Source organism: Pseudorca crassidens, chromosome 1 (assembly GCF_039906515.1).
Source record: "Pseudorca crassidens isolate mPseCra1 chromosome 1, mPseCra1.hap1, whole genome shotgun sequence".
NCBI classification, from domain to species: Eukaryota; Metazoa; Chordata; class Mammalia; order Artiodactyla; family Delphinidae; genus Pseudorca; species Pseudorca crassidens.
This window is the reverse complement of record NC_090296.1, coordinates 124044158-124071550: the sequence shown is the minus strand read 5'-3', so window position 1 is coordinate 124071550 and position 27393 is coordinate 124044158. Positions and strand designations below refer to the sequence as shown.

The window sequence follows — 27393 nt, the reverse complement described above, 5'->3', positions numbered from 1 at the left end:
TGTCAATTCTATTGATCTTCTCAAAGAACCAACTTTTGGTTTCACTGATTATCTCTATTGTTATTTTATTCTCAACTTAATTGATCTCTGCCATAATCTTAATTATTTCCTTCCTTTTGCTAGGCTTGCGTTTAGTCTGTTCTTTTTTTCTAGTTCCTTTAAGTTGTATAGTTTTTTTTTTTTAATTAATTAATTTTTGGCTGCGTTGGGTCTTCGTTGCTGCACACAGGCTTTCTCTAGTTGTGGCAAGCGGGGGCTACTCTTCATCGCAGTGCATGGGCTTCTCATTGCGGTGGCTTCTCTTGTTGTGGAGCATGAGCTCTAGGCATGTGGGGTTCAGTAGTTGTGGTTCGTGGGCTCTAGAGCACAGGCTCAGTAGTTGTGGTGCATGGGCTTAACTGCTCCGCAGCATGTGGGATCTTCCTGGATCAGGGCTCCAACCCATGACCCTTGCATTGGTAGGCAGATTCTTAACCACTGCATGACCAGGGAAGTCCCTAGTTAATTTTTTGATTTGAGATATTTCTAGTTGCTTTAGTGTAAATGCTAATAGCTATACACTTTCCCCTTGACAGTGCTTTTACTGTCCCATGAGTTTTTAATTTATTTTATTTTTTATTGAGGTATAGCTGACTTACAATTATATTAGTTTCAAGTGTACAATGTAGTGATTGAAATTTTTATAGATTATACTCCATTTAAAGTTATTATAAAATATTGGCTATATTCCCTGTGCTGTACAATATATCCTTGTAGTATATTTTATAGATAGTAGTTTGTACCTCTTAATCCCCTACCTCTACGTTGCTCTTCCCCACTTCCCTCTCTACACTGGTAATCACTAGTTTGTTCTCTATATCTGTGAGTCTGTTTCTGTTTTGTTATATTCATTAGTTTATTTTTTTAGATTCCACATACAAGTGATAACACGCAGCATTTGTCTTTCTCTGTGTCATTTATTTCACTAAGCATAACATCTCCAGGTCCAGTCATGTTGATGCAAATGGCAAAATTTTATTCTTTTTATGGCCAAGTAGTATTCCATTGTGTGTATGTGTGTATGCATCTCCTTTTTCCATTCATCTGTTGATGGACACTTAGGTTACTTCCATATCTTGACTACTGTAAATAATGTGGCTATAAACACTGGGTGCATGTATCTTTTCAAATTAGTGTGTTCATTTTCTTTGGATAGACACCCAGGAGTAGAATTACTGCATCATATGGTAGTTCTAATGTTAGTTTTTTGAGGAACCTCCATACTGTTCTCCAGAGTGGCTACACCTATTTATATTATACCCACAGTGTACAAGGGTTTCCTTTCCTCCATATCCTTGCCAACATTTGTTATTTGTGGTCTTTTTGATGATAGTCATTCTGACAGGTGTGAGGTGTTATCTCGTGGTTTTTAGAATTTTATTGAAGTATAGTTGATTTACAATGCCGTGTTTAATTTCTGCTGTACAACAAAGTGATTCAGCTATATATACATATATATATATATATATATATATATATATATACACACACACACACACACACATATATGTATATATATATTCTTTTCCATTATGGTTTATCACAGGATATTGAATATAGTTCCCTGTGCTATACAGTAGGACCTTGTTTACCCATCCTATATATAGTAGTTTGTATCTGCTAATCCCAAACTCCCAGCTAACTTTCCTTCCCCATCCTGCCTCCCCCTGGCAACCACAAATCTGTTCTCTTTATCTGTTAAGTTTGTTTTTGTTTTGTAGATATGTTCATTTGTGTCGTATTTTAGATTCCACATATAAGTCATATCATATGGTATTTGTTTCTCTTTCTGACTTACTTCACTTAGCATGACAACCTCTAAGGTCCATCCATGTTGCTGCAAATGGCATTATTTCATTCTTTTTTTATGGCTGATAATATTCCCTTGGATATATATATACCACATCTTTAACCATTCATCTGTCGATGGACATTTAGGTTGTTTCCATGTCTTGGCTATTGTAAACAGTGCTGCTATGAACATAGGGGTGCATGTATCTTTTCAAATTATATTTTCGTCTGGGTATATGCCCTGGAGTGGGATTGCTGGATCATACAGCAATTCTATTTTTAGTTTTTTGAGGAACCTCCATACTGTTTTCCACAGTGATTGTACCAATTTACATTCCCACCAACAGTGTAAGAGGGTTCCCTTTTCTCCACACCCTCTCTAGCATTTATTATTTGTAGACTCTTTAATGATGGCCATTCTGACTGGTGTGAGGTTGTACCCCATTGTAGTTTTGATTTGCATTTCTCTAATAATTAGTGATGATGAGCATCTTTTCATGTGCCTACTGGCCATCTGTATGTCTTCTTTAGAGAAATGTCTTTTTGGGTCTTTTGCCCATTTTTTAATAGTGTTGTTTGTTCTTTTTTTGATATTGAGTTGTATGAGCTGTTTATATATTTTGGATATTAACCCCTTGTCGGTTGCATCATTTGTAAATATTTTCTCCCATTCAGTAGGTTGTCTTTTCACTTTGTCAATGGTTTCCTTTGCTGTGAAAAAGCTTTTAAGTTTAATTAGGTCCTATTTGTTTACTTTTCTTTTTGTTTCCTTTGCCTTAGGAGTCAGATCCCTCAAAATACTGGATTTATGTCAAAGAGTATTCTATTTGTTTTCTTCTAGGAGTTTGATGGTTTCCAGTTTTACATTTGGGTCTTTAATCCACTTTGAGTTTATTTTTGCATATCATGTGAGAAAATGCTCTAATTTCATTCTTTTACATGTAACTGTCCAGTTTCCCCAGCACCATTTACTGAAGAGACTGACTTTTCTCCCTTGTATATTCTTGCCTCCTTTGTCACAGAAACCATAAGTGTGTGGGTTGATTTCTGGGCTCCCTATTCTGTTCTGTGAGCTATGTGTCTGTTTTTGTGCCAGTACCAAACTGTTTTGATTACTGCAACTTGGTAGCATGGTCTGAAGTCAGGGAGCGTAATAGCTCCAGCTCTGTTCTTTCTTAAGATTGTTTTGGCTATTTGGGGTCTTTTGTGTTTCCATACAAATTTTAAAATTATTTGTTCTAGCTCTGTCAAAAATGCCATTGGCATTTTGATAGGGATTACATTGAATCTGTAGATTGCCTTAGGTAGTATGGTCATTTTAACAATATTAAGTCTTAAAATCCATGAACATGGTATATATCTTTTCATCTGTTTATGTCATCTTTAATTTCTTTCATCAGTTTCTTAGAGTTTTCTGAGTATAGGTCTTTTACCTCCTTAGTTAGATTTATTCTTAGGTATTTTATTTTCTTTTATTTTTTGATGTGATTGTAAATTGGATTGTTCCTTAATTTCTCTGACAGTTTGTGTATAGAAATGCAACATATTTCTGTATATTAATTTTGTGTCCTGAAACTTGACTGAATTCATTGATAAGCTGTAGTAGTTTTTTGGTGGTGTCTTTCAGATTTTCTATGTATAGTATCATATCATCTGAAGACAGTGACAGTACTTCTTCCTTACCAATCTGGATTCATTTCATTTCTTTTTCTTGTCTGATTGCTGTGCCTAGGACTTCCAATACTATGTTGAATAAAAGTGGTGAGGGGCTTCCCTGGTGGCGCAGTGGTTGAGAGTCTGCCTGCCGATGCAGGGGACACGGGTTCATGCCCTGGTCTGGGAAGATCCCACATGCCGCGGAGTGGCTGGGCCCGTGAGCCATGGCCGCTAAGCCTGTGCGTCCGGAGCCTGTGCTCCGCAACGGGAGAGGCCACAACAGTGAGAGGTCCACGTACTGCAAAAAAAATAAAAAATAAAAAATAAATAAATTAAAGTGGTGAGACCGGGCATCCTTGTCTTGTTCCTGGCCTTAGAGGAAATGCTTTCAGCTTTTCACTGTTGAGTATGTAATTAACTATGAGTTTGTCATATATGGTCATTTCTTATGTTGAGGTATGTTCCCTCTATACCCACTTTGTGGAGAGTTTTTATTATAAATCGATGTTGAATTTTGTCAAAAGTTTTTTCTGCATCTATTGAGATGATCATATGATTTTTATTCCTCAATTTTTTAATGTGGTGTATCACACTGATTGATTTGTGGATACTGAACCATCTGTGCTTCCCTGGATAATTTCCCCTTGAACATGGTTTATGATCTTTTTAATGTATTGTTGGATTTGGTTTGCTAATATTTTGAGGATTCTGGCATCTATGTTCATCAGTGTTACTGGCCTGTATTTCCTTTTTCTTGTGATATATTTGTCTGGTTTTGGTATCAGGGTGATGTGGGCCTTGTAGAATGAGTTCAGAAGCATTCCTTCCTCTGTAACTTTCTGGAAGTTTGAGAAGCACAGATGTTAACTCTTCTCTAAATGTTTGGTAGAATTCACCTGTGAAGCTGTCTGGTCCTGGACTTTTGTTTTTTGGGAGGTTTTAAAATTCCTGATTCAATTTCATTACTGGTAATTGATCTGTTAATATTTTCTAGTTCTTCCTGGCTCAGTCTTGGAAGATAGTACATATCTAGGAGTTTGTCCATTTCTTCTGTCCAGTTTATTGGCATATAGTTGTTTGTAGTAATCTCTTATAATCTTTTATATTTCTGTGGTGCTGGCTGTAACTTCTCTGTTTTCATTTCTGATTTTATCGATTTGTGCTCTGTTTTTTTGTTTTTCCTTGATGTATCTGGCTAAAGGTTTATCAATTTTGTTTATCTTCAAAGAACCAGCTCTTGGTATCACTGATTTTTTCTATTTTTTTTTTTACAGCCTGTTTCATTTATTTCTGTTGTTATCTTTGTGATTTCTTTCTTTCTACTAATTTTGGGTTTTGTTTGTTCTTTTTGTAGTTCCTTTAGGTGTATGGATAGGTTGTTTGTTTGAGATTTTTCTTGTTTCCTGAGGTAATCTTGTATCACTATAAACTTCCCTCTTAGAATTGCTTTTGCTGTGTCCCATAGATTTTGGATTGCTGTGTTTTTGTTTTCATTTGTCTCCAGGTATTTTAAAATTTCTTCTTTGATTTCTTTAGTGATCCATTGGTTGTTTAGTAGCACACTGTCTAGCCTCACCTGTGTAATTTTTGCAGTTTTTTCTTGTAGTTGATTTCTAGTCTCATAGTGTTGTGGTTGGAAATGATGCTTGATATGATTTCAATTTTCTTAAATTTACTGAGACTTGTTTTGTGGCCTAGGATGTGATCTATCCTGGATAATGCTCCATGTGCACTTTAAAAGAATATGTATTCTGTTGCTTTTGGATGGAATCTTCTTTATATATCTATTAAGTCCATTTGGTCTAATGTGTAATTTAAGGCCAGTGCTTCCTTATTGATTTTCTGTCTGGATGATTTGTCAATTGATATAAATGGGGTGTTAAAGTCCCCTACTATTATTGTGTTACTGACAATTTCTCCCTTTATGTCTGTTAATATTTGCTCTATGTTTTTAGATGCATCTATCTTGTGTGCATATATATTTACAATTGTTACATCTTCTTCTTGGATTGATCCCTGATCATTATGTAATGTTTAAGAGTGTTTTGTTTAATTTCTGCAAATCTGTGAATTTTCTAGTTTTACTTCTATTATTGATTTCTTACTTCATCCCATTAAGGTCAGAGAAGATATTCTGTATGATGTCTACCTTTTAAAATCGACTGAGACTTAATTAGTGGCCTAACATGGTATTCTATCCTGGAAAATGTCCCATACACACTTGAGAAGAATGTGTATTTTGCTTTGGGGTAGAATGTTCAGGAGGGGCATTATTCTGTCACATGGGCCTATTCATTCATGATTCATTTATTCAACAAATATTTACTGAGGACCTACTCTGTGTAAGCACTTTTCTAGGCACTGGGATTCAGCAGTAAAATCCATGTTCTCTTTCTAATAAAACTTACATTTTAGTGTACGAGATACAATGAACAAATAAACAAGTATCACATGTAATATATAGTATGTCAGGTGTGCTAAGTACTGTAGAAGAGCAGGGGATATGGGTAGGGAATGAAGATGCAGGGGTGTGTGTGTTTGTGTGTGTGTGTGTGATGCTATTTTATATAGGGTGGTTGGGGAAACACTTTCTAAAGTGCTATTTAGACAGAATTCTACAGAAAGTGAGGAAAGAAGCCATGTGGATACCTGAGGCAAGGGTGTTTTTAGGCAGAGGAACAGCAAGTCCCAAGGCTTGGAGCCAGGAGCATGCATGACATATTCAAGAAACAGCAAGAAGGCCAGTGTGGCTACAGCTGGTTAAGCAAAGTGGAGGAACAATGGGGGATGAGGTCAGAGAGGAAACAGGAAGACGATCAGGTAGGGTCTTGTAGAGCATTGTAAGGACATTATAAGGGTTTTACTGAATGAGATGGAAAGCCATTGTAAGGTTTTGAGCAGAAGGGTTATATAATATGACTTTGGTTTAAAAATAATCACTATAGCTAATTGGTTGAAAAGTTGTTAGAAGAGCCAAGACAGAAGCAGAGAGGCCAATTAAGAGACTGTTTCAATCATCCAAGTGAGAGATCATGGTGGATGAACCAGGATGGTAGTCATGGATGTGGTAAGAAGTAGCTGGATTCTGAAAAATATTCAGAAGGGAAAACCAATAGGATTTCCTGATAGAATGAATGTGGGGTGAGAAAAAGAGGAGTAAAAAATGGCTCAGTGGTTTTTTTTGCCTGAGTAATTAAAAGAATGTGGCTGCCATTTACAGAAATGGGAAAGACAGTGGATAGAGCATGTCTGGGGAGGAAAATGAGGAGTTCACCTTTAAACTTGTTAAATTCAAGATGCCTATTAGACACCTAAGTGAAGATACTGGATCAGAAGTTGGATAAAATGAGCTTCCCAAGGGTAGGGAATTTTGTCTGTCTCCAGGGCTTAGAACAGTATCTGACATAGAGTAGCCACTCAATAGACATCTGTTGAATAAATGAATAAATATACAAGTCTGAGTTCAGAGGAGTGATCTGGGCTTGAGATATTTGGGAGTCATCAACACACAGATGGTATTTAAAGCCAGCTCATCTAGTGAGTGAACATAGATTAGTCTGAGAATTGAGCCTTGGGATACTCCAAAGTGTAGAAGTTGGGGAGATGAAAATAAATCATCAAAGGAAACTGAAAAATGAAACCAGTGGGGTAGGAGGAAAAGCAGGGAAGTGTGATGCCCTAGAAGCAAAGTGAAGATAGTTTCAAGGAGGAGGAAGTAAAAAATAAAAAAGTTTAATTAAAAATAAATGAGGACTAAAAAAGGATGAAATTTATAGAAATGACTATTAAATCCTATTTTTAGATTTAAAAACTAACTGCATAGGTTTAGGATGGGAAGAAGGCAAGTGACAGGGGACTGGAATATAGCTTTCAATGATAAGTAGGGGGAAAAGACTTAGCAAATTAGCTTCCTATCCATTCAAATGAAGAAACAGTCTTGCTTGATTACCCATGAATATAATTCAATTTTGACTGAGCTAAGAGGAGTAAAACGTACACAACCAGAAAGGTTTATCCTGATCCACTGCAATGAACAACTACTCTGGAAGTACTGGTTCTAGCACTGGGTATGGCACTACATTCAGGACACTGATGTATCAGAAAGTTCCCAAGGAAAGTGAATTGTGTCGTAAAACTATGTGGAAACAATGTCACCTGAGGTACATTTGAAAGTACTGGGAAATTTATTTCAGAACTGGAGGATATAAAGGTTATCTTCAAACTGAAGAGGTATTACACTGTTATTTATGACACCAGAGGAGAGATGCTACCCGAAAGCAGATATTAGATAAACTTACAGAAAATTTTCTAACAATCAGAACACCCAAAAGTTAAATGGGCTGTTGGTGAGGTATTACATTCTTAACTATTCTGAATCAGTGGAGGAATACATTCACTGAATTGACAGAGGGCACTCAAAACTCAGCTGGGCAATGGACAGGATGATGTCTAAGATTCTGTTCAGTTCTGGGGTGTTATAACAGGTGTGAATCTACTTCAAAAATTATAGTCTCCTACACAGACACACACATGCACACCCCCCCCCCCTATATTTTATATATACAGTAGAGGGAGAAAATAGCTTGTTTAATGCAGATCTAATTTGGAGCCCTGTTGAAGGGAATGAGGATGACTTAGTAGAGATATTAGAGCAAGAGAAAACTCAAGGTGGAAAAGATACATGTGTAAGCACTATAAGATAGTCTGGACATTTGGTTAGAGAAGAGGAAAAATATAGGAGAAATTAAATAGTGAGAATATTAGGTAGGGTGAGGCTGGCTGATTACTTGGGAGGATTTCCAAAGTACCTGGTCATTAGTTTCAGTTGAATTCAAAGAGGAACTTTTGAGAAGGAAACCTTTCTGGGAAGAGAAGTGATAGATGATGAAAACAGAGAGACATTCTTGTTGTTGGAGATCAACAACCTAGAACACGCTTGAGAAAGAAGAAGACCAAGAGGACACCAATGAGAATGGAAGGTAAAGGGTGAGGCCCCTAAGAAGAAACTGTGGTCTCTGGCAGAGGTCTGGGAGGAGGACCAAGAAAGTGGAAGATAAAGACAGTCTGGGGACAACCAAAGGTGAATGGAGAAAGGGCAGGGAGGAGTCCAAAAGGTGAGAATACGGCAGCTCTGGATGACTGACAACAGTATATGGTCCTAGATCTTGGAACTACAGACTAGGACTGTTGTCCAAGAATGCTTCTCAGATGGGACTTTTCTGACCTCTCTATCTTCAGTTTTCTCATTATCACTGTAAAACACAAAAGGGCCCTGTGCTGATTTTGGCTAGTTCAGCTGATATTTTGGGCTTCTCTTATCTTTAGCATTTGGCAGTTAGGCTGAAGGAGCTCTGCCAGAGGCTCTGCTGTGTTGCCAAATGAAAGCAATTACTTCTTCTGGGTGAGTAACTGGGAGGAAAAAACTGTCATATCTGGGCTGCGTGATGCAGTACCCTCCTAATTAATCTTTCCTGCTTCCACTCTTGCCCCTATAATCCATTCTACACAGAGTAAAAATCCATTACTTTTTAAGTAATCAGATCATGCTGCTCTCCTGCTTAAAATCCTCCAGTGGCTTCCTATCACACTTAGAATAAAACCCAAACTTCCACTCTCTCTGTCCTGATCTCTTGGCCCTTCGTCTCCTAGCACTTTCTTGCTCATCACATTCCAGCACACTGCCTTCTATGTTTCTGGTACACACCCACTTCAGATATTTGGTAGTCATCAACTTCCTATTCTGCTCAACTAGAATACTCTTCCCTCCGATCTTTACAGAGTTGGCTCCTTCTTAGCTCAGTGTCATCTTCCCAGAGAGGCCTTCCCTGACCACTCACCCAAATCACTCTGCTATATTACCCTGCTTTATTTTCTCATATCACTATCACTAGCTAAAATTATCTTATTCATTTACTGGTTTATCATCTTTTTCTCCTGTTAGACTGTGAGCTCCACAGAGTGAGTATTTTGTTCACCACTGGATCCCTAATACCTCGACAAGTGTCTGGCACATATCAAGTGCTCAGTAAACAGTAATAAAGATTTGCTAAAGCAATGGAAGGAAGAGAGAGAGAACTGGTCTCAGAAAGGTATGCCAAAGGCACGAAGGCCTTGGACGTCTCCTTCTTACCTTAGGGGAGGAAGAACGTGAGACACAGGCACCTCTTCTTCCTATGCTAAGAGTAAGCCCAGGAAATGGGGCCCTGGCATAGGTCGATGGTGCACACCAGTATTTGCTAATGCTGCCAGTCATAGCTACTTACCGACTTCTTATTTTGTTTATAGCCTGATGCTAGGTGCCTGAAGGGGAGCTGCTAGGATATTTAGTCTCTCTCCTTAGGGAAACCTTTTCATTTGAAGACACAAAACATATACACAGGACAAAGGAACTAGTGAATTAGAAGTAGACAAATATCAAGTCATAGGTATAAATAACAGGAGCCACCTCATATTTCTGTGGCAAGCATCTTTTTGATTTAATTGCATAGGACTGGATTGGATTCTGAAAGACAGAAGTCAAAGATAATAAAAGTCTGAGGTCTTAAAATTTGTTCATATTACTACAGTCATGAGCAGAGTAAGGTAATCAGGAGGAAAAGCCAACTTTGGATGAAAGCCAATGAGCTTAGAATCTGACATATTAAATATAAGTTCCTGGTAGAAACTGCCAGTAGGAATTCCAAGAGGAAATGTCTACCAGGGGCTTGTTTATGAATATGGTTTATGCCTTAACTTCACTTGCTTCTGGCTTCATTTACTTTTCCTTACCTATTTTCTTTTATTCTAATTTTTTCATCTATTTTTTAAAAATAAGAAGACATATATACTTCTATAAGCCATCTCAAATCTTTTTGGAACAGGGTGGGGTGTAATAAATATATATAAAAAAGCACCTTGGGCAGAAGGTTAGGGTGACAGACATGTTAGCCCCCATTTGCCCCTATCCTGACCAACTCTGTGAAGAAGAATTGTCAAATTCATGTTTATAATGTGAGGAAACAGGCACTGAGAAGCTAAAGAATCTGTCACTGGTCACAGAGCTAGGAGAGCAGGAACTGCATTCACATTTTTCTGACTCCCAAACCTGGGCTCTTCAATACAACAGTACAAAAGGATTTTCCTCTTGAGATCCTGACCCCCAAAGTCCTAGAGCCAGTGGGAGTTCAACTGCAAGTGTACACCAGATATATTCTGCTATCCTAAGTGTGGTGAGCCTGCATACGTATTGGCAGACTACCTTCATCACACCCTCTCCCCTCTGGGAGTAGTAAGTCAGCGAAGCCTGCCCCTAAATGCTGGCCCTGTGGGCTAAGGCCCAGGCAGCTCCCTTTCTCTGGCATAGTGCCTAGCACACAGTAGACACACAGTTTGAATTGCAGCAATGAAGCGATCATCTTTCTGTCCCTACAAGTCAACTACGACTTTATTACCAGCTGGGATAGATCTTTCAGAAATCTCTGTACTAGCATTTGCCCAATTGTGAATATAGAGACAGCCCAGAGGTTCCTGTTCCTGTATTCTTCTCACTTTCCAGACCTGAAGGATTCGGACAATCACTCTTCCTTATCAGTCTAGAGGCTGTTATGCTCCCTTGGACAGTGTGAGGATTGCTGGGAGATAACTCATGAGGAGCCCTTAGCCTGGGGCACATAAACAGTGTTCAACAAATGTTATTTCCTTTAGTTACACTTGTTTAGTCTTATGTTCACTTCATTCTCCATCTCCCAACACCAGCAAGCCTTTTGTCTGAGGACAGTGGCTAAAGATGCCAAGAGAAATGATAATACCAAGTATGAGACTGCAGAGAGGAAAGAATACAGATGAGAACAGGATACTGGGAACACATTTATCTCTAGGGTAGGTTGGAACGTGGAAGACTCTATTTTTCAAACATAAACATAGCAATATTTCTGGTACAATACGCTCTTCCAGAACCTTTATATTGCCCATGAAGAGATGGGAGTCTACTTCTCCTCCCTTTGAAGCTGAATGGGACTCTGTGGCTGCCTTGCTGAACAGAATTCAGTGGAGGGGATGCTGCATGACTCCTGAGGCTAGGTCATAAAAGGTGACATGGTTTTCACCTAGCTCTCTCACTTGTCAGGATGCTCCTCCTTTGAACCTCCACCATGCTGTGCAGCCCAAATTAGCCTGTGCAGAGGGACCACATGGAAAGGTCCCTAACAAACAGGTAGCATGAACTACAGTCATGTGTGAACAAGCACACAGATGATTCCAACCTCCAGCCTTCAAGTCTTCCAACTGAGGCCTAGAGACTGTGGAACAAAGATGAGCCATTCTCCCTGTATCTTGATAGAATTCCTGAAATACAGAATCTGTGAGATTAATAGATTGTCATTTTATGCCACTAAGTTTTGGGGTAATTTGTTACACAACCACAGTAACTGGAACAAGAATGAAAGCAAAGGAGAATATGTGGTTTGGTGAGACGGGAGAAGTGTAGGGAGAAGAGTGGGGTTAGAATAATCTATATGTTGCCAAGGAGCAAATAGGACTAGTACTAGTAGGTAGTATTAAGGAGATGGATTACAGCTTGGTATAAGGAGAGGCTTTTAAAGCATTAAAACTGATCAATGAAAAAAAAAAAAACTGATCAATGATAGAATAGGCTCCCCTGGTAAATAATAAGTTCCCTGTCAATGGAGATACTCAAATGTAAACTGAAAGAAGTTACTGAAGAGCTACAAATCTGAACAGAAGACTGGATTAAGGTGACTTTAAGGTTCCTTCCAGTCAATGGAACGTGACAGCACATTAGATCTGGGGTACAAGGAAGACGGATGAGAGAGAGATGACATCTGGAGCCTGATGCCCGAGAGACCAGTGATACCATACATAAAAAGAGAGACTATGAGAGGATTTAAAAAGATTCTTCGGGCTTCCCTGGTGGCACAGTGGTTGACAGTCCGCCTGCCGATGCAGGGGACACGGGTTCGTGCCCCGGTCCGGGAGGATCCCACATGCCGCGGAGCCGCTGGGCCCGTGAGCCATGGCCGCTGAGCCTGCGCGTCCGGAGCCCGTGCTCCGCAGTGGGAGAGGTCACAACAGTGAGAGGCCCGCGTACCGCAAAAAAAAAAAAAAAAAAAAAAAAAAAGATTCTTCTTTTCCATTCCTTTTGCCTCTTGCCCAGATGCTGTTAATGGTCTTTCCCACTTTCTACAGCCTCTCTCATACACTTTCACATGATAACTCCCAAATATGGTTTTTAGCATGTCATTGCCCTGATCAAAGGCTTTTAACGACACCACTGCCACCACCACATTCAGCAGATTGTTTTATATATCACACAGTATTTTTATATTTATTACCTCATTTGAACATCATAACAGTCTGGTAGGCACTAAAATCACCAATACATACATCTCAAAATCCAGCCAAATTAAGTACTCTGTTCATTCTTCATGTTTTTTTCTGCTTTGATGTCTTTGCGTATGCTATTTTCTTTGTCTATGTTTTTCTCAACTCTAAATGTTCCAACCCTTTTTATCTTCCAAGGCCTAGATTAAATTTTAGTTGCTCTAGAAAACAGCTAATTCCTACAACTAAGAGTGATCTCTCCCTCCTCTGAAGTCCATCAATGATGATGTGATAATCCAATATTTATTAAGCATTTACTATGTGCCAGGCAGCATGCTAAGTGCTTTTTGTGTGTTATCTTCTATCCTCTGTAACACTCTCTGCCTTATACCATGGATATTTGTATATACCTCTTCTTTACTAGCTTACAAGGTCCTTGAGGACTCAATCAACATCTTAGTCATTTTTGTTTTCTCCCAAGCCTAGCACAGGGCCTGGCACAGAGCAAGCACTGTATAAATATTTGTCTAATGAATGAATGAATAATTCAGGCAGGCAGAGTTAAAGTTTACCTTTGCTTGAACAAATGGTTTTCAAGCACCCTTAAACACTTGAGAAGCACTCATTTATATCCACATAATTAATGGGCTAAATTACAAATCATTCTTATCTTTTTTTTTTTTTTTTTGCGGTATGCGGGCCTCTCACTGCTGTGGCCTCTCCCGCTGTGGAGCACAGGCTCCGGACGCACGCTCAGGCTCAGCAGCCATGGCTCACGGGCCCAGCCGCTCCGCGGCATGTGGGATCTTCCCGGACCAGGGCATGAACCCGTGCCCCCTGCATCGGAAGGCGGACTCTCAATCACTGCGCCACCAGGGAAGCCCCCATTCTTATCTTTTTATGACACAGGTTTCCAGAGACCTTGGCTAGAACTCATTTTGTTATTGTAGTTTACAGATGCGAAAATAAAAACCACAAATACACATAGTAACAAATTTCTTTTTGTGTAAAAATATTCTAGCATTCACAATAGTGTTTTCCAACCAGTCAGAATTAACTAAGTTTTACAAGCTCCTGTTTTTCTTCTGTGCAGTCACAAGGACTGTAAACTCTCTCACTTTGGATCCACTACTTCTTGGCACTCTTGCTATAGTACTTTGCATAGTTATGCATCTAGAAATGATTGCTGATTAACTGAAAGGTTTTGTGTTGGTTACAATTTATAATCACTCATTACTGTTCGGATCCTATTAGTTTGGCTACGGAGCCAGCACCTTAAGGGGGACTTGAGCCTTAGCCAATTACGGCAGTTGAGTCACTGCCCTGAGATTTGAAAACTATCCTTTTTTCCTTATTTCTTGCAGGCCCAAGAATGGAAAACTGGTAACAGTTAAGGCCCAACAGTCATTTCTGAAAGTCCTATTACAGATTGTTGAATTTTGTTGAAGTGATTAAGAATTATAGCTTGTGAACAATTCGCATATTAAAATTGTAGAGTAATCCTAATATAAAAATCAATCCTTTCACCAGAAGATCACAATTTCGATTTTTACTTAAAGAAATGCAAGTTTACTGTTCAAAACCAAGGCTGGTACAAAAATCATGTGAGTACTTTTCTCCCCCATGCTGAAGCAGAGATTAACAGTGTAAATACTGACACCCAAATTGTCTTTCAGAAAACCTAGGTAAAAATTAGAAGATTAAGGGCACAATAGCAGGGCAGTGCAAAGGCAGACCTGCTATAATCACCATCACAAAGGCCGGCCACCGGCAGACTGCAAAGTGTTTACTCAAAGCCCTGTGCTATCAATTAGTGTACATAATTATCTCAGGGTCTGCCAGTTCACAAGAGGCAGTTTTTGAAGGTCTCTCTGGGCCCCCTTTGTCTTTTACTCCTGTTGGTCACAGAAGGGCTTTGAGGACAAGCCTTCCTCAGCGCTCAGGCTCTGGCTGGCTTCCCTTGGCAGCCCCAACAGGAATTATGTGAATTCCTCTAGTATAACAACCACCAAGCTACCTTTCTCCCCACACACGGCTTTGACCTTGTGCTGAGACTATTTAACACATGCAACAAAGTGCTTTCAACAGGTCATTATAGTTTAAAAATATAATTTCCACAAAGAAATGGGAAGTATTGTAGCACAAAATGGGCTGTAAATATTAGAGGTAAACAAATCAGAAGATGTAGGAAAAACTCCCTGTATTCCTGTAGCTTGGCAGTATTCAGGAAATACTGGAAGATTGAAGGATGAGAGGAAGAACACCAGACAGGGGTCATTCTTCTTGTCTCTCAGAGAAGCAGCTTACACTGATACTGCTAAGAATTTCCTAGGTAAATTAAGCCAGGAAACCACCCGAACCTGCTTTTGCAGCAAGGCCTACCAATAGAAATTTGCAGAGTAACTGAGGTTGGAGAAGGAAATTATATTGGGTAAAAAATAGATGAAGAATTCTTAAAAACCACTAAGGGTTAATCATTGATTTATTTAAAATCCAGTTGTATATGTACATAGAAATAATTATACTTCATTTTATGAGTGTGTGTATATACGTATAGAATAAGGTTTTATATATAAACTTCATACATACACACTCACACTTTGGTCTGCCTGGATAATCCTTGGGCATGTCTAGAATCATGGAAAACCACATATATCCCCTAATTTGGAGACTACACCATCTACCACTCAAAAATTTCAAGTCAGAAACTTGGGAGTCATTGCAGACTCCTCACTTCCTTTTACACCCCATACTATCAGCTCTATGCCATTTCCCTTACATTTATTCTGTGTCCTCAATGTATCTGCTCCTCTCTATTTCTACTGTCTCCACAGCCCTCAACATTTCAAGAGCCTTTTTACTATTCCTTCTGCCTCTAGGCTCATGCCATTCCAGTCATTTCTATAGTTTTCAGGAGTGATCATCCTATCACAGAAATTTGAACATGTACGGAGTGCACTGAATACCTCATCTCCTGCCACTCTTCACAGTCACCCTATTGTAAACTACATCAAACTGAACATGAGACAATGTCTTATATATCCATAACTCTTGGTTTGGGTTGCCCCCAAAGCAGTCCCTGAAACAAAGATATGGGTGTTAGTAGTTTATCTGTGAGGAAGTAGAGAAGGAAAAGAGGGTAGGGAGAAAAGCTAATCAAGTAAGTGTTAATGAACAGGTTACCACTGGGTCCCTTTGAGAAACCGTACAGAACGTACCTCAGGATCGTCCCACTGAGGGTTAGCGGAGCTGGGATATTACCCACCAATGTATTGTTGGAGAGTCACTCCTGGGGGTGTTAACTCCCTGGCACTTCTAGCGAACAGCTACTTGTTCAGTGAATATCCTCAGGCAGAGAAATACAGGAAGCCACTTGTAGGTGACCTGATAGGCCACAGGCACCAATAACATCTACTATATCATGCAGTGCCCATATTATGCCCTTTCTCCCGAATGAATTCTTTACTCCACTTGTCTTCCTGGATCCTTTAAGATTTAGGCCATTGAAGCCCTTCTTGACCTCCTTTTGAAGTGCTTTACTTCCTTCTCTGGGCACATTCTCTTCTGTTGCAGCTATTATGTTGTAGCTATTAATTTGCAAGTCTGACTCCACACCAGACTCTGGGCTCCCTGAGGGCAGTAACCTTAGTACTTAGCTTGGTGTCTGGCCCAAGGCAGATGTTCAGTCAATGTCTACTAGACAAGGACATGACTGTGTGTGTTAAAGAGAAGAGGATCTTGTTTTCCACATATGTAATTGAGAAACTTTTCAAAGAAACAAAACGTATGCTACCATATTTTGAATAATATAAAGTCAAGTGTGTAGGAGGGAACACCAAGGGAGGAATCTTGGGTCCTAATTCAAGTTAGTTTGGCTCAGTTGCTTTCCCTATAAAAATGAGTGGCTATTAATGACCTTTAAACTTCTTTCAAGTTCCACAGATTTCAAGTGACTGAATCCATGTGTAAGTGAAAGCTGAAGCCCACAAACTTTACAACAACCACATATGGAAATGTTTATGTGTGATATTCATCTGTAGTCAAGGAAAGAGTATAGGTGACAAAGACTTGAGACGCTGGCAGGTTTATAATGGTGTGTATACAAAAGAGTGAGTGTTGGAAGGGTCTCCTGGGTGAGAGGATACCTCCCAGGGAGTGGCCTGGCTACTGCACAGGAGCTAGCTGGGCAGCATGGCAGCCTCCAAGCTGGCAGGTGCCAGGGCCCTGGATGGAGCCCTGTCACTGCTGCCAGCCTCTGGGCAGTGTGGGACCACCCGAGCTTACTTAGGTCACAGACCTACACATAGCCACTTCCTGAGTTCTCATCAAATCCCTGGAAGGTAGGCTCTGGCTACATTTCTAGAGGGAACAGACTAAGTGGAACACTGACTACAGGTCGTGCTTGGCTTCCTTGATACTCAGACAGTCTTAATCTTCCTAGAAATGTGACTCAGGGTAGAGGGACTAGGCAAGAATAAGGAAGAATAGGTGGGTGTCGGGGTCCTATGCATAACAGACTAACAAATGTTGAGGAAGTTCATTTCAGGAAACAAATTCTCTTTTAAAATATTCTGAATATAGACATTAGCATTGTGTGTACATTGAATACGGCTGGATAAGATTTCTTTAAGTACCTAGACTTTATTAGTTTCAAATCATTAGTTTTCTTCTTGACAAATCCCTGAGATATATATATATATATATATATATATATATATATATATATATATTTGTATGCAGTGTTGTTTAGAATTTAATTGTAAGAAAATTGTTTTACTGAACATCCTTAATATGCCTGAGGGATAGGTCATATTTCTATCGGAAACACTGAGTCACTATTGCAAATGATTTTTACTTGGTAGGAGGGGAGAGAAAAGAACACGAGGCGGTTTACTCTGTCTCTCTTAGAGAATTACTGTTTTTGAGGACAGTCCACAGGGTGGGGTGAAGGGGTTTACAGAGCCAAGCAGGCCAGTCGTAGTCCCTGGCACACTGGCTAAAATGATGCCCATGGGTCATGTGTGACGTCAGGAGGCTACTGTTTTTGGATGGCTCCTTTCTCTTATTCATGGAGATACCTTGGAAGGACAAAGGGGAAAATAAAGAACTTAGGAGGCGATAATTGAAAGCATGTGACGGTCAGGGCACTGTGAAGCTGTGCCGTGTTGCGCTGAAGGCCTGACTTGATTTGGTCTAGGCCTTGTCGCTGACTTGCTGACTCAAGGAGAATCACCTGATTCCTCTGGATCTCAGCGGAAGAGGAACTGGATGACTTCTAAGGTCTCTTGTAGAAATTATAGTTAAGTTTACGACACCAACAAGAAAAAAAGGCTCTGACAGGAGCATGTAGCCAGGGAAAATGAGACATATTAGACAAGTCTCAATATGGGAAGCCAATAAGGACAGAGGTAGCACAAAGAGGAAAAGAGCCCAGGATGACCATGTACATCCCTATGAAATGACTCCAAAATGAGCAACATCCAAGAGATGTTTCAAAAGTTGACTCCAGACTGACATCAAGTAGAGGCCTTACCTTCCGGTGACAGCAAAGCACAGCGTGCACATTCCGTGTAAGAGCCCTGCGGCATGCTGCAGAAATGTGGCTGTTTTGGGATTCTCATCCACTGGGCCTTGCACCGAGAGGAAGCAGCCACAAAGCTTGTCGATCAGACCAATGTTCACCACGTAGCTAGATGTGGGGAGAAATGTGTGTTAGCAATCTGCATAGTCTGGCAACATCTTCACCTTCAAAGATAAATCTAAACAAACACAGGCTTAGACCCTTCAAGCAAGCAAACACAACACACATACGTTTGGGTACAGCATCTTAAATAACAATTTCCTAAGATTTAGTCCTGAATAATCAGCTATTTCTGTAAATGGTTCTCTTTTCTCTTTTGGTTATTCTGATGCTATTTTTTCAGGAAAGTGATCATCTGATCATTCTCACCGGTCTAGAGAGTCTGACAATAATTGAAATGATTTATAATGATCTCTATCCTCTTGAAAAGCAGTACTTCCTAAAGTACTAAGAAGCTAAATTCACCAGAATTCAGGGATTCAGAAAATAAGATAATGCTACCCAGACACTCCTGTTACAACCTAAACTTCTAATGCCACTTTAGATTCTCTACTTTTTTTTTAAACCCTATCACCATTAGAAGTATAACAGTGAGAATCTAATTGCTCTCTGTTATGAAAAGCAGCAGTCCTGAGAGTTGACAGTAACACTTATGAAGTCATTTTCATCTTTTCAGTCTATTAAACAGTTTTCCAGAGTCGTTTATTAACCTGGACCAACAACAGTAGTTCTTTTATTAGTCTACAAAGCAGAAATAATTGAAAATATCTGAAGACTATAAATGACCTTGTAGATAAATCAGCCTTAGCTTAGACATTTTATACCAATTCACTGCTACTGCATTTACATGTATGAAAAGCGCAGGACTCTGAATACAGCAGTTCTGGAAATCAACACATACAAACTTTCAGCAACATGTGCAAAGGAATTGATGCTTCTGCTTGTAAGTGCACTAAAATCCCTATCACTATTCATTTACTAATACAGTTTTTTGTAAAAGGAAGGAAAGCTGATGAATAATTCATGTTTGGAGCCTCTTCTAAGTTTACTATTTAAAAGGTATAAAATAATGTTCCCTTTCTCCTTTTACATTTGGAAATGCATTTATCTGGTTACTGAGCATCGGTGGCCTGTTAGGAACCAGGCCACACAGCAGGAGGTGAGCGGCCAGTGAGCTAGCAAAGCTTTATCTTTATTTTATTTATTTTTTTACATCTTTATTGGAGTATAATTGCTTTACAATGGTGTGTTAGTTTCTGCTTTATAACAAAGTGTATCAGCTATACGTATACATATATCCCCATATCCCCTCCCTCTTGCGTCTCCCTCCCACCCTCCCTATCCCCCCGCTCTAGGTGGTCACAAAGCACCGAGCTGATCTCCCTGAGCTATGCAGCTGCTTCCCACTAGCTATCTATTTTACGTTTGGTAGTGTATATATGTCCATGCCACTCTCTCACTTTGTCACAGCTTTATCTTTATTTACAGCTGCTACCCATCGCTCGTATTACCGCCTGAGCTCCACCTCCTGTCAGATCAGCGGCGACATTAGATTCTAATAGGAGTGCGAACCCTACTGTGAACTGCGCATGCGAGGGATCTAGGTTGCACACTCCTTATGAGAATCTAATGCGTGATGATCTGGAGCTGAAGAAGTACTAGATGCTAGTGCTGGGGAGTGGCTGCAAATACAGATTATCATTAGCAGAGAGGTTTGACTGCACAGAGACTATAATAAATTAATTGCCTGCAGACACATATCAAAACCCTATCAGTGAGTGGCAAGTGAAAACAAGCTCAGGGCTCCCACTGATGCTGCATTATGGTGAGCGGTATAATTACTTCATTATATATTACAATGTAATAATAACAGAAATAAAGTGCACAATAAATGTAATGCGCTTGAATCATCCCAAAACCGCCCCCTCCCAAGTCCGTGGAAAAACTGTCTTCCATAAAACCGGTCCCTGGTGCCAAAAAGGTTGGGGACCACTATCCTACAGTTTTAAAATTGGGAAGTATGAAATGATGACCACTAACCCTATTATCTTATAATGAAGGAAAATGACATATTGACATACTGAACCCTAGCCCTGCAAGTTACTGGATGACCTTGGGCAAATTACCTTGCCCCTCTTAGTCTGTTTCCTTTATTAATGTAATAGAATGTTAGTATAAGGTTCTTGTAATAAGTGACTGATAAGCTAATACATGCAAAGAAGTTGATACATTTTATTGTTAGTTTTATTGTTACTAGTAGTATTTTAAATACTACTAGTATTTTAAATACTAGTACTACTAGTATTTTAAAAATAGATGCATGCAAACTTACTAATCATAAATACAATGAAAATGAAGACAACACAAAATACCATTTCACAAATATCAGATTGACAAAAATCAGTGAGTTAATATAAAACACTGATAAGGATATGAGGAAATGGAATTCCTATCCTTTACTGATGGAAAGTGAAATCTGTAAAATCACTTTGGAGAACAATTTGGTGTTACTTGGTAAAGTTGGACATGCATTTATCATAACATTCATAAATTCCTACTGTAGGCATATAAGCTTGAGAAACTCCCATATAGGTGCAAAAGAAGGTTTCTACAAGGATATTCATTGTATCATTGCTTGAAATAGTGAAAAAATAGAAACTATTGCCCTCAAATAGAAAATGGATGAACTGGGAATTTATTCATTTAATAGAATCTTTAGAGTAGTTAAAATAAATTTATCAGATTTATATGCATCAACATAGTGCTCAACCCCATGTTATGTGAACATAGAAACTGACAAAATAGTATGATAGCATTTATGTAAAATTTAAATAATACAAAAAATAGAAAGCAGAATATATCGTTTATGGATATTTATTATATATAAATATATACATATAAAATTTATATACACAAATATATTTATATATATTTGTATATATTTACATATATACATATATATTACACACATGTATATAAAAATTTTATAAAAATGCATAGGAACTATATACACACACTCTAACATAGTGATTTACATCTTGAGCGAGAGTAAGAGGAAAGGGATGGAGATGGGGAGTTAGCTGTATCTACAACATTTGGTTTCTTACCAATAAGAAAAAAGATCTAAGACAATATGGAAAAATGTTATTGGTTACTGAAAAATGTTGTCAAGTTGGTACACAGGTATTGATAATTTTGTTAGGTGTATGTTGATATACTTCATCATAAAATAATAGAAAACTTAAATATTTTAAAAGGCAATAATGACAAACAGAAAAAGCATTTGAAACGTGTAAGATGAAGGCCTAATGTATTTTTCCCCCATGTTTATTGAGATATAGCTGATATATACATCATGTAAGTTTAAGGTGTACAATGTGATGATTTGACATATGTATATACTGTAAAATGTTACTGTTTTTCAGTTTCACACCACTGGGATTGGAAAAGATACTTGATATAAGTTATGTGTTCTCGAATTGTTGAGACTTGTTTTGTGCCGTAACATAGGATTCATCTTAGCAATTGTTCCATGCGTATTTGAGAACAATATGTATTCTGCTGCTGTTGGATGGAGTGTTCTATATATGTCTGTTAGGTTCTTTTGGCCTATAGTGTTGTTGAAATCTGCTGTTTCCTTACTGATTCTCTGTCTGGAAGATCTATCTATTGTTGGGAGTGGGGTATTAAAGTCCCGACATATTATGGTATTGTTGTTTTGTTCTCCTTTTAGTTCTTTTAGTATCAGTTTTATATATCTAGGTGCTCCGACGTTGGGTGCATAAATATTTACCACACCACTGTCATATCCTTGGTGGACTGACCTCTCTATCATATAATGACCTTCTTTGTTTCTTTTAACCATTTTTAGCTTAATATCTATTTTATCTGATATAAATATAGCTACTCCTGCTTTCTTTTGCTTACCATTTCCTTGAAATATCTTCCACCCCTTTGCTCTCAGTCTATGTGTGTCTTTAAAGCTAAAATGAGTCTCTTATAGGCATCATATTGTTGGATACTGTTTTTTTTTTATCCCTTCAGCCACTCTATGTCTTTTGATTGGAGAATTTAATCCATTTACACTTAACATATTGATAATTAGTGATTGGTAAGGACTTCGTATTGTCATTTCACTAATTATTTTCTGGCTTTTAGATCCTTTGATCCTTGCTTCCTCTCCTGCTGTTTTCTTTTGTGATTTGATGACTTCTTGTGGCAGTATGCTTTGACTTCTTTACACTATATGTATCTACTACAGGTTCGTATAGGCTTAAATAAAACATATATATTACATCCTATTTTAAGTTGATAAAAAGTTTGATAGCATACAGAAACTTTATACAATTGTCCCTCAGTATTTGTGGGGAATTGGTTCCAGGACCCGCTATAGATACCCAAATCCGCAGATGCTCAAGTCCCATCATTGGCCCTCCATACCCTCGGTTCTGCATCTACAGATTCAACCAACCACAGATTGTGTAGCATTGTAGTATTTATTGAAAAAAACCTGCATGTAAGTGGACCTGCACATTTTAAACCTGTGTTGTTCTAGAGTCAACTGTACTTTTATTTCTCCCTCCTCATATTTTAGGTTATTCGTGTTATAATTTATGTATTTTTATAGTGTTCATTCAATAACAAATTACTGTGGTTATGTTTATATCTATTATGTTTGATTTTTTTTTTTTTTTTTGCGGTACGCGGGCCTCTCACTGTTGTGGCTTCTCCTGTTGTGGAGCACAGGTTCCGGACGCACAGGCTCAGTGGCCATGGCTCACAGGCCCAGCCGCTCTGCGGCATGTGGGATCTTCCCGGACCAGGGCCGGACCCGTGTCCCCTGCATCGGCAGGCAGACTCCCAACCACTGAGCCACCAGGGAAGCCCTATTATGTTTGATTTTTAACTTTCAAACTAGACTTGTAAGTGAATTATGCACCACCATTACAATACCAGAGGATCGAATTTTGACTATATGTTTACCATTACCAGTGAGTATTACACATCCATATGTTTTTTTCGTCTTTTTAAAAATTTATTTATTTTATTTTTGGCTGCATTGGGTCTTCGTTGCTGCATGTGGGCTTTCTCTAGTTGCTGCGCGTGGGCCATCTCTGGTTGCGGCGAGCAGGCTTCTCATTGCAGTAGCTTCTCCTGTTGGGGAGCACGGGCTCTAGGTGCGCTGGCTTCAGTAGTTGTGGCTCTCAGGCTCAGTAGTTGTGGCTCACGGGCTCTAGAGCACAGGCTCAGTAGTTGTGGCTCACAGGCTTAGTTGCTCCACGGCATGTGGGATCTTCCCGGACCAGGGCTCGAACCCGTGTCCCCTGCACTGGCAGGCGGATTCTTAACCACTATGCCACCAGGGAAGCCCATCCATATGTTTTTATGTTATTACTTATCATCCTTTTCTTTAAAAAAAAAATTATTTATTTATTTGGCTGCGCTGGGTCTGAGTTGAGGCACGCGGGATCTTCATTGCCACGAGCGGGATCTTCATTGCGGCATGTGGGATCTTTAGTTGCAGCATGCGGGATCTTTAGTTGCGGCATGCAGGACCTAGTTCCCTGACCAGGGATTGAATCCGGGGCCCCTGCATTGGCAGTGCAGAGTCTTAACCACTGGACCACCTGGGAAGTCCCTATCATCCTTTTCTTTAAACTTGAAGAATGCCCTTTAGTATTTCTTGTAAGGCAGGTCTAGTGGTGATGAACTTCTTCAGCTTTTGTTTGTTTGGCAAAGTCTTTATTTTTCCTTCATTCCTGAAGGACAACATTGTTGGGTACAGCATTCTTGGTTGACAGTTTTTTCCTTCAATATTCTGAAAGGCTGTGCCACAGGCTGGGCTTCTTGATTAGGTTGGCTGCTTGCTGTGCTCTGATGTTGAGCAAGGTCACTGGCTGGCCTCTCTGGCTGGGAGGGGCCTCCATTTATATCTCATAGTTGGGTGGGTAAAGAAACTGTCTCTGTGGTTGGGAGAGTCTTTGTCTGGGCTCCATTGTGGGGTGAGGATGCAGGCTATGCTCTGTAGTTGAGTGGGACAATAGCTGGGCTCTAAGACTGCCCAGGGTTACTGTTCAGTCTTCCTGGTTATGTGGGGTCAGAGGCTAAGCTCAACAGTTGGGTAGTTCTGTTGGCTTGGTTCCCTGCCTAAGAAGGGCTGTAGTTTGGGCTTTGCGGCTGCCTGGCTTCCCCAGCTGGCCTTCCTAGATGGTCAGAATAAAGGCGATGCTGAGCTAGAGGGCAAGGATGATACTTTGCTTTCCTTCCCAGGTTGTGTGGTAAAACAAGCTCTACAGCCAGTACAGTCTGGGGACTGGGGACCCTAATCAGCAGAACTGCCAACTGAGCTCCGTGGCCAGATGGGGTACAGGCTCAGTTCCACAGATGGGCAGAGCTGCTGCCTGGGATCTCTTCTTGGGCACCACTGCAAGCAGCAATACAGTCCACCAAGATCTGAGTGCTGACTGCTGTCAGCCCCTCCACACCTTTCTACTTGATCACCAGTGGTCAAGCTCTGCAGATTCCCCCAGCAATCCCGGTGAGGTGAGACCCAAGTGGAAGTGTCCCACAATGCTGGGAGAGCTGGATGTCCATTTGGGCTCCCTCTTCCCACTGGAGAAACCACAGGCTTGTGGGGGGATGGGGGCTCATGCAGTGTTGTGCTGGCCTGTGGGAGGGCTGTTGTGGTCAGAGTGTAGCTGCTCCTCTTACTCTTCTAATGTGGTACTTCTTGATCTCTGAGGTCTGGGGGGAGATGCTTCAGTCTCATCTACCTCCTGCATTCTGAGTTTTCACAATGGTTTCTTGTCTATGGATAGTTACTATCTGGCTTTCTTGTGAGGCCATCTGTTTGATGACAGAATCTGATCAAAAGTAATGAACTAAGACCTTGTAAACAGAGGATTATCACAGGGAATCAACACTGATCCTGACAAACAGGAGCATCATCTACAGCACTGGACTCCATTTCATAGTACAAGACGGTCGGCTGTTCTTTAGCACATTCCATCCATATCTCAGCAAAGTTCTGGAAGCCAAGAAAATCCAAGATCAAGGTGCCAGCAGGGCTGGATTCTTCTGAGGCCTCTCTTTTTGGCTTCCAGATGGCTGCCCTCTTGCTATCTTTCGTATGGTTGCCCCTCTATGCATGTGCCTAATGATTTTAATACATGAAGAGCTTTTACAATTAAAAAAGTCAACACCTCCAATAGAAAAATGGGCAAAGTACATGAACAGGCAACTCACAAAACAATTAAAATGGCCAGTGAACATTAAAAAATGTTCAATGTAACTACTAATACAAAAAATGAAATATTTTCACCTCTCAGTTTGGCTAGGACTCAGAAGAATGATGATATCTGACAGTGTCTAGGCTGAGGGTACAAGGACGTACTCATATGTAATTTTTATGTAGGACAATTTGGCAATATGGATCAAAATCCTTAATGCATATTCTTTGACCCCCCAAATTATACTTCTCAATGTTTAATAGAAGACAATAATCAATTGTAGGGAAAGATGTTCTTTACAGTATTATCTGTAAGAGTAAAATACTGGAATAAACCTATGTAAGCAATAATAGATTACCTAAAGCAAATCATGGCTACATAATTAAATACTTGGAAAGCCAGTAAAAATTCATTTGCAAGTTTCTGTTGATTTGGAAAAAAGCACTTAAAAAAAAGTATGACCAAACAATGTGTATAAGTATTACAGTTTTTTTCATAAAATAACCACATATATATGTACCAAAACCAAAACAAAACCAATGATTATCTTTGGGTGGTGGGATTAAAGATAATTTTTGTGTATTCAACAAAATCCATTGTGCTTTTCTGTGTTTTTCAAATCGTTTTTCTCACTGAGCACATATTAATTTTATAATTAGGAAACAAGTTATTTTAAAAAGGAGAATGGGGAGAGAGGCAGAGGCAAGCTATCTGCTATTACAAGAGAGACTGCACTCTTAAAGAAGTAGCAATGGAGCAAAGGTAAATCTGAGATATTTACAAGGTAGAATCAATAGGTACTAAAGACTTAATTGGATGTTGGTTTGGTAAAGGATTGTGAAGAGTTTTTGACAATGCTCAGAATGCTGGCTTAAGTAACTGAATGGGATACTGGTGCTACAGATAAGGACAGAAGACACAGGAAAAGTATCTCCTTTGGGTGGAAAGATAAGGTGTCCAGTTTTGAACTTGTGGAGCCTGAGGTGCCTGTAGTACATCCTAGCAGCTAGGAAAGTGCTTGGCTAAAGTACAGTTTTATGACTTCTCCTTGAATAGATGCCTTATGTTTACTAATTTTTGATTCCAAAAGGCTGGTATCAGTGACTTGGACTATCTATTTGCCTCTAGGTTGCAAAGTTTGATTTCCCTGTTTTGAGAGACAGATATAAATTTCTAATTGAACATGATGAAAAGAATTGTGCTTCAGCAAAAGACCATGAATAGCCAAAGGAATCCTGTGAAAGAACAACAAAGCGGGAGGTATTACATTTCCTGATTTCAATCTATATTACAAAGCTACAACAATCCAAATAGTATGGTACTGGCATAAAAAGAGACATGTAGACCAATGGAACAGAATTGAGAGCCCAGAAATAAACCCATGCATATCTGGTCTATGAATATTTGACAAAGGAGCCAAGGATACTCACTGGGGAAAGGATACTCTCTTCAATAAACAGTGCTGGGAAAATCAGATAACTACATGCAGAAGAATGAAACTGGACCCCTATCTTATACCATTCCCAAAAAAAGAACTCAAAATGTATGAAAGATTTAAATGTAAGACCTGAAACCATGAAACTCCTAGAAGAAAGCATAGAGGAAAAAACTTGACATTGGTCTTGGCAATATTTTTTTGGATATGACACCAAAAGCACAAGCAACTGAAGCAAAATAAACAAGTGGGACTACTTCAAACTTAAAAACTTCTGCACATCAAAAGAAACAATCAAAAAAATGAAAAGGCGACCTGCAGAACAGGAGAAAATATTTGCAAAC

The 27393-nt window shown here is 39.4% G+C and overlaps 1 protein-coding gene across 6 annotated transcripts in view; it reads right to left on the bottom strand.

Moving 5' to 3' along the window:
• SCAPER (S-phase cyclin A associated protein in the ER) overlaps positions 1-27393 on the bottom strand; it is a 492749-nt gene that overhangs the window by 53731 nt on the left and 411625 nt on the right. For all 6 annotated transcript variants that reach the window (XM_067754830.1, XM_067754870.1, XM_067754881.1 and 3 more), the window contains exon 27: positions 18338-18493. In XM_067754830.1, the coding sequence (XP_067610931.1) occupies positions 18338-18493 (156 nt within the window). The remainder of the gene's footprint in view (positions 1-18337; positions 18494-27393) is intronic.